The 8,330-nt window shown below is 29.5% G+C and overlaps 1 protein-coding gene across 1 annotated transcript; it reads right to left on the bottom strand.

The window, feature by feature from the left end:
- Window positions 1-2,256: 2,256 nt before the first annotated feature.
- On the bottom strand, window positions 2,257-5,560 carry LOC132937045 (E3 SUMO-protein ligase ZBED1-like). Its single transcript, XM_061003875.1, has 3 exons — window positions 4,853-5,560; window positions 3,023-4,100; window positions 2,257-2,932 (listed from the first exon to the last, which is right to left on the bottom strand). The coding sequence occupies exons 1-3, from the start codon at window positions 5,038-5,040 to the stop codon at window positions 2,321-2,323; spliced, it is 1,878 nt and encodes a 625-aa protein (XP_060859858.1). The 5' UTR covers window positions 5,041-5,560; the 3' UTR covers window positions 2,257-2,320.
- Between the last annotated feature and the right edge of the window lie 2,770 nt (window positions 5,561-8,330).

Below are 8,330 nucleotides of genomic sequence, written 5' to 3'. Positions count from 1 at the left end.
TAACTGTCCTCTGACTAAATTGCCTGTTTGTCTTACAGGGTTCATATCAATTTCCAGAAGTAAGTCATTATCAACGGCATTTTCGTCAGCTGGCATTTCATCACATTGTTCTTTTAAAATGTTGTATAAAACAGCTGTGGCAACAATGGTCGTCATAGCCGTGTTAAGCTATGTCCGTATTCCTACAGCTATCACCGGAAATCTCCTTTTCCACACACCTTTCTACAACGATTCTTATGAGCTTTATATGATAAAAAAGGATATTTTTAAATGCATAATTTTTAAACTAAATTTAATTTCTCTGGAAGTTATTTTAATGATGGCGGTCGGAGATATTTTAATGAAGCAAAAATTATAAAAAAAAAATGTATTCGATTAATTTAATTTTAATTCCTTATAACTAAAAATTGTATTCGAACCAGATTGTGGAAAATTAAGAGTGAAAAGAGAGAAATGTAATTTCTATTAATGGTAGTATTAAATGTTTCCTAATAATAAATAATATACTAATACCTGATATTTCTTCTCAGCTTCAGTAACAGGACGAAGAAGAGGAGTCATCGTGTAATCGCGACATGGATAGCCCCCGTCTCCGAGTAACAAACTATTTCCATATTCTCAATTTTCAAACTTAGCCCTACACATACTATTATCAAAAATTGTACTGTCATGAACAGAACCTGGAACCACCTACAACAACATTTTAGATGAACAATACCCTTGTGTATTAGTTTGTTCTATTATACTATCGTAGTATTTGTATTTGTATACTTAGCCCCCCCTCCCATACAAAATTCCTGGCTACGCCACTTTATAAGACGGAGACAGCATAATATGAGGGTGCGAGTGTGCGACCTCCTCTTAAGGACTGCACGTGACTGGTTTTTTTGCTCAAAAACACACCTAGCACCGCCGCGTAGTGAACTGATTTCGGAATTTTTTTTTGTGTAAAAGAAACTTCTTACGGGGCGTTTTGAATTTAGATTTTTAAAATTCTATTTCTAAACCATATAGTTTTAAATTTTGGTCGTCGTTGCCGTTATGCACGTGTGCCGTTCCCGTCTAAAACCAGACATAGACTTATAATCATTTACGACTTATACGTGCCTTGGGTGGCAGCGACAAAATTCCAAATTACCACTATAATAGATCCGAGCAGCCGCCTGTATGCATCAACACATGTGTTCAGTTCAACAGTAACTTTACCATAATATATAACATTAAATTTAGAAAAACAAATAAAAATATAGGTACAGTACATTTTGATGTAGGTTACACTATACAAAATTGAAAGGTACCTGTAGCATAGTATCTTAAAGTCACCAAAATTTGTATTTCTGGAGAAATGGCGAAGCTTCTATTTGTAGAACGTCGCAAATCGTTTCCAATTAAATGTAATAAAAATACAAAAGTTTCCTTTGATAGTCTATTGTAAAAATATATTGTGTATCAAATTAGGTACGATTTTACATTTTATATAACTTATTAGTTATTATAGCTATTCCCTATTAGTTACTTATACCTAAACCTACATTTAAAGTCAAAATCGTTAGGCACTTGACTACTCTGCGAACTCCCCCCCCCCCCCTTCAATATTCAATATTATTATTATGATAATAATTAATAGTCAATCATAAAATATTTTTACTATGGTAAATGTAGTTAAATGAGTTTACTCTATCCAAATTAGTATTTATAACTTAGGTGTGAATATGAATATAATATATACGTAATATGTGTGTGTGTTAATGTGTTATGTACTTGTGTATGACTACTAGTGGTGGGCATATCCGGATTTCAAAAATCCGAATTATTCGGATTTGTCAAATCCGGATTTAGAAAATCCGGATTTCACGGATTATCCGGAGTATCCGGATTATTCAACTCGATTTTGCTGTTCAATGACTCATTTTTATATAATAATAATATTTTATTTCTATAATATAATTTTCAGACATGGGTATACAAAATTTCGAACACATTTTAAGTACTAGTGATGTTTTGCGCTTAGCTGTAATAAAAACAATTACTTAATTATGTAAATGGTTTTATTGAAATTTTTAAGCACATTTTTATTTGTAAAAATTAATTATTATTTTTTTATACTAAAAAAAAAATGTAAAATAATGTAACATAACATTTTATATAATAATTATTAAATAATATCTAACAAAAATCAAAATAACAAAATAAATACTTTATAACATAGCAAAAATTATATTTAATCTCACTAGGTAAATAATATATATTAATAATACAACAATAATTCATACAAAACAGTAAACATATTCATGCATATTACTTAAATTATTTTTTTTAATTAAAAATTATTATTTTGTTTTAAAAAAACTAAGGCTGACAAATGGCATGGTGTAATTCTATTACGTTTTGGGGATAATATATTACCGGCTGTTGAAAAAACTCTTTCTGATGAAGCAGAAGATGCTGGTATACATAATATTTGTTTAGCTAATACGGCTAACGTTGGATAAATGTTTTCATGATCTTTCCACCATGCACATGGATCTGCATTATGATTTATTTGAAATTCCGCCATATACCTTGAAAACTCGTCAGTATCATTATTTGGTTCTTCTTCAAGTAATTCATCAAGTGCTGTGCGTTTTTCTGTAGGTATACGTACATCAGTATTTCTGCTTAACAAAACCATTTTTGAACGTACTATTTGTTTAATACGATTTTTAATATTTTCGGAAGATTCAAATGACATATTTTTGTATCTAGGATCAAGTATGCTAGCCATTTGAGTGATACTAATTTCTCTTTCGCAATCGTTGTCAACATCAATTTGTACAGAAAAACGTGTTGATAATTCGTGAATAATGGTCTCTTTGAATAGAGTTGAAAACCTACTATCTAGATTATTGGGTTTATAATGTTTTACAATAAGACTTTTAACAATTGGTAAAACCTGAAAATAAACACAACAATTTTATGATATTTACAAAATAATAATTATTGTTGAATATTAATTTATACTTATAATTTTTAATCAACTTACCATTGATATAGTGACATTTTGATCAGCACATAAAACTGTTGTTGCTGTTTTTAATGGTTTCAATAAAGTAACAAGTATTTCTATTTTTTCCCAGTCTTCTTCTAGTAATTCTTGATCTTTCGCGATCTTACTATTAAAAAGTGTCCGATCAGACATAATGACAACTACAGCTGAACGAAGTTCCAACAATCGTTCTAACATACCTAGAGTAGAATTCCAACGTGTAGGGCAACTTTGTACAAGATTAAGTTTTTTGCACTCTTTCTCAGCTAAATAATTTTCTAAGGCATATGTTCTTTTAGAAGATTGTCGAAAACTAGCAACAATTTTTGATGCGGTTTTTAATAAAGGACGACATGTATTTAAATCTAAACATTTTTTCACAGCTAATTGTAGTGTATGAGCAGCACAACGATTTGAATAAATATCTTGATCGTAAAATAGTTTTACAGCATTTGAAATGTTTGCAGCATTATCATGACTAATTCCCGTTATTTTATTATTTAAATTCCAAGACTCAATAACATTCATAATACTGTCTTTTAAATTTTCAGCCGTATGACTTTCTTGTATTTCTTCAATTGAAAGAGTTACACTATACAATTTCCAATTATCATCAAAATAATGAGCAGTAAATGTTAAATATGAATCAATTGCTGTTGATGTCCAACCATCAGTTGTTAAAGAAATATAATTAATGTTTTCTATGATATTTCTGATACTTTGTGATTTATCTATATACATTTTTTCAATACGTGTAGTAATGCTTTTTCGCGATGGAATAGTATAAAGTGGCTCAATTGTTGAAATTAATGAACGAAAACCTTTATTTTCAACTGTACTAAATGGTAACATATCAACAATTATCATTTTGCAAATACTTTGCGTAATAATTTCACATCGATTTTTATCTAATGGTCTTGAATTTCTTTTACAAATGTTATCGTTATGGTAGTGCTTTTTACGTTTCAAAGCAGGGCTGATTGATGATGAGGAAGTTGACTGAGAAGAAATGAAAGTTGAAGATGTTGAAGCTATTTGTTCATTATCGCTATTGCTCTCATTACTATCAATTTCTCTACAAAAAAATATTTTGGGATTTTTAATCTAGTGTAATAACAATTATTCAATAATTAAAATTAAATAAAAAATGGGAGCGTCGCGAGACGTACCGTAAAAGTGAGAACTATATTTTCAGGTTAGATATTATGATGACATGGTATGATAAATGCAAAATATTATTACAATATAACAATCAAATATACATATATGTCATCTTAAAATTAATTATTTTCTACTAATACAATGGTAACACTTTCAATAGCTCGTGCAGGTTCTACATTAGGTAGAACATTAGGCAATCTATCTGCGGTAGATCGCGGACCCCGTACTGTTTGTACGTACCTAAGTGTATGATTTAACAGTAAAGTATCAAAGTATTACCAAGTTTGTTATTTTTACTTAATTCCGCCTAAGTTGGATTAATATAATTAAATAATACAAAATCCTAAACTAACCTAACCGTACTAAAATACAATGAAAAAAACCAAATTTAACACTCTTTAAATTAGCCTATCTTCTTACCAGAGGTCTAATCTACGCACAGACATTCATTTATATACATAAATATGTATATTGACAAAAAATAATAATAGAAATCAACAAACGTGCCAGATTAACCAATAGCAACCAATTATATATTTATTTACGCGGACGTTCAACGAAATAGGTCCCCAATTAAGCGCATATAGCGCATATTATAGCGCAATAAAGTTCTCACTTTAATAACTAATTAAAGCACAAACAGTGTAGTATTAATAACATGCTTACCCTGTATGTTCTTTAGCGTGCTGTTCTTCATTAATTTCGTTTGCAGTGGGCTTATGCCACCGATTATAATGCGACCATAAAATAGATGTAGATCCCATATTTTTTAAAACGTCGTTGCATACAGAACATATAGCAGTTTTATTTGATTCGCCACGCGTAAAAAAATTCCAAATTTTACTTGGAGGCATTATAGTACAATTATTCAATGTTAACACGTTTGATGCAACAGAAATACTATTCCTACAAATATGTCTCCACTCTCCACTTGATATTTTTCGATAATTTTTATTTGATAATTGTAAAAGAACATGTCCGAGTAAACAATTATATCGATAACAATTATTGTTGTAAGATAAATTTAACTTATCTTCAAAAAACCTTTTTCAATAACCATCCGAAGGTTATGCAGTAAAGATTAATTAATTGGGTATACACTATACTTATCTATTTGGAATGTATACATTTCGAACGATTTTTATGATACGAACTTTGATATAATATAACATTTTGTTAAATTTTCATTATAATAAAATAATTTATTTTACCATACATTAAAAATATTTGTAAGTCTGAAGTCACATAAAAAAGCAAATCCATAAATCCGGATAATCCGGATAATTCGGGAAATCCGGATAAGAATTTGATTCAAATCCGGATTTGGATATCCGGATATTCGGATAATTCAGATATTCGGATTTCATGCCCATCCCTAATGACTACCCTGCCAGAAATTCTGAGCACGCTCGTGGTTACTGACGAACTGTACTACTGTTTAATGAACGAATACATTTTTATTCAACCGAAATCGGATCATTAGTTTAATTAACTGGTAACCAATAGTTTAATGACTCAATAAAAAAAATAATTTGTCTATACAATTTACAATAAAACACACTAATTTTATATAGATATTTGAAAATGGAAGTATAACGAAGGCTGATAGCAAGCGAATAATACGCGACTCTACGATTACTATAGTGTGGTGATATCGATGTAAAATAAATGTTAAATGTTCGTGTTGCGAAGTTATATAGGCACATGTCGTTGTAACTACGGTTAAGTGCAATAAAGGCAAGATACGAAGAAAAGTACGGGTCTTTTTCGTAAATACTATCTTTATCGCATGGAAAAAATAATTGTTTATAAATTAGAATGTAAAGCAATAGCTGTATTTTACTTATAAATATAAAATATAATATTATATTATAGCAAAATAACAATATTTTTAAATTTTTTATTTCCGGAATAATATTTGTCGGGAAAAAGTAGTTCGGGAAAAACGGCTACCAGGTTAAACCTATAGTGGAAGTCCATTACTAGTGTAGCGGGGTATCACAGGTTTGCTTAAGTCCATTAAATACAAATAATATTGATGTAAAATGTTATACTCACGTCTTTCTATTATTTTAAAAAATATTAAAATTATTTTGGAATAAAAAAAATATTAAGTTTATTTATAAAAAAAAGTATTTAAATTTTATATTTATATACTTATTATACAAGTATTATACCATATATTATTTTTTTTTAATTTGTATAAAAACTATAATATATATATTTTGTATTATAGTACAAATTATTTATTAATAATAATGTAATTTCAGTCAATGTTTTAAAAATTAGGTGGACATCTTTACGAGATTGCAATTGCAAAGCGTCGATAAAAAGATAAACTAAAAATGGCCAGGCAACAAACACAACTAAATTGAATCCATTTGAACATAAAATAACTATAATAAAAACTGTTTTTATATTTTTTGGTTTCAGAATAACCTATTTCCGTGGAACCTTGTTTTAAATGTTCAATCATTATCTATAAAAGTTAAACATTTAATACATTTTTAACTACAAAATGTAAAAAACAACATCGATAGTAAAAAATTACCTCACAAAACGCTATTGTTTGACGTATAGGATTTCTGGGCGGGATATATAATTGTTCACAAGGCGGAGTTACTGCACGCAACTATCCACCGTGTCTCGCAATCCCACCCACCGCCGAACAATAAACAAATATATTACTTATTTGCAGTATAAATGTTTCGTCATTCGTCTTATTGTAGGTATTGGGATATGCCAAACATATTTTGTGGCAACAGGAAACTAGTTTTGTACCTATATTATAATATCTCATCTTCCCGTTCGGTTAAGTACCTATCTAGGGACTAGGGTTAACTATTGACCAGCATGTCACTTGAACACCATACATAAGAAAAAAACTAACCTTAAATACGCATCTCCGGTTGCTTAAAATATTAATACCTAACAAATATACGGAACTAAGTACCAATTATAATATGTAACGTGTATTTTAAAATAGTATCATATGCCATATAATTTATTTATAATGTCAACCATACAATTATTGGTTATAGCCATTACGTCATGGTAATATTGAACTGGCAAATTAAAAAAAAGTGGGCAAGTGGCTCTGCTGTAAAGTAGGTTACAAGTGGGTCATTATATAATGGATGGTGTTAAATTTGAATGCAATGATTTAATATCATTGTGTAACGGATGACATCCGTTTACTCCTACGCATATCAAATAATAAAGCTTAGATAGTTTACAGACAGATATAATAAATTTAAACGAATAAGAAATAATGTTACGTATATGTATATGTATATCAATTGCCAAATACCCAAATACACGACTAAGATGACGAAGGGTGTCAACTGTCAATAGCGTTATCGTAAACAGTCAATCACGTTAATTCATGAATAATATTTGAAAGGACCACATCATATTATATGCGAATCGTCAATCATATATAAAACAATGGGAATTGGGTATATATATATATATATAACGTACATAAATAGAAACAGGAAAGTAGTCTCTAATAAATGATTGACAACATGATGGACACAGTGATAGGACTTTTTGCACAACTAAGCGTGCAGGATATAGATAGCACTCTGTTGGCAATACGGATAAGTCGATTGGCAAGGCGGAAGGTAGGGGAGTAGGAGACCCTTATAAAAGCAGACCTAAAACGGTCTGTAATCAGACGTGTACACCCATTGCCATCACAAGCATCTTCACGACACTCAGCACCAGAATTATATTATTTGGCTTTTAATAATTTTCACCAAAATGAAACCTAACCTAACCTAACCAGAGTACATCTTCAACAAGTTTTATTTCAATCAAAAAGAAGAAATCTTTTCTCCATGGTCTTGCTACTTGCAACCCCGGTCTAGGACATTTCGGCGTAAGGCCATTACAGAATTAGGTATAAAATATAAATAAATAAATAATTTTTGTATAAAAAACTGTGTATAAAAATTAGAATTGCTATTAAAATTATGAATAAAAATATTCAGGTCACTCAGAAATTAGGTATAAAATATAAATGAATAAAAAATTTTTGTATAAAAACTGTATACAAAAATTAGTATTAAAATTAGAATTGCTATTAAAATTATGAATAAAAATATTCAGGTCATCATACTTAAATTATGTGCTATTCCTC

The sequence above is a fragment of the Metopolophium dirhodum genome, chromosome 1 (genome assembly GCF_019925205.1).
Source record: "Metopolophium dirhodum isolate CAU chromosome 1, ASM1992520v1, whole genome shotgun sequence".
Lineage (NCBI taxonomy): Eukaryota > Metazoa > Arthropoda > Insecta > Hemiptera > Aphididae > Metopolophium > Metopolophium dirhodum.
Note: the sequence above shows the minus strand (reverse complement) of the source record. Positions and strands in the feature narration are given on the sequence as shown.

Bases quoted from the DNA above. Each gene is read 5' to 3' on its own strand.
- LOC132937045 (XM_061003875.1), bottom strand. From the start codon at position 5,040: ATGCCTCCAAGTAAAATTTGGAATTTTTTTACGCGTGGCGAATCAAAT. The intron at 4,101-4,852 runs GTAAGCATGTTA...ATTTTTTTGTAG, and splicing joins CACGCTAAAGAACATACAGG to AGAAATTGATAGTAATGAGA. The intron at 2,933-3,022 runs GTAAGTTGATTA...GTTTATTTTCAG, and splicing joins AAAATGTCACTATATCAATG to GTTTTACCAATTGTTAAAAG.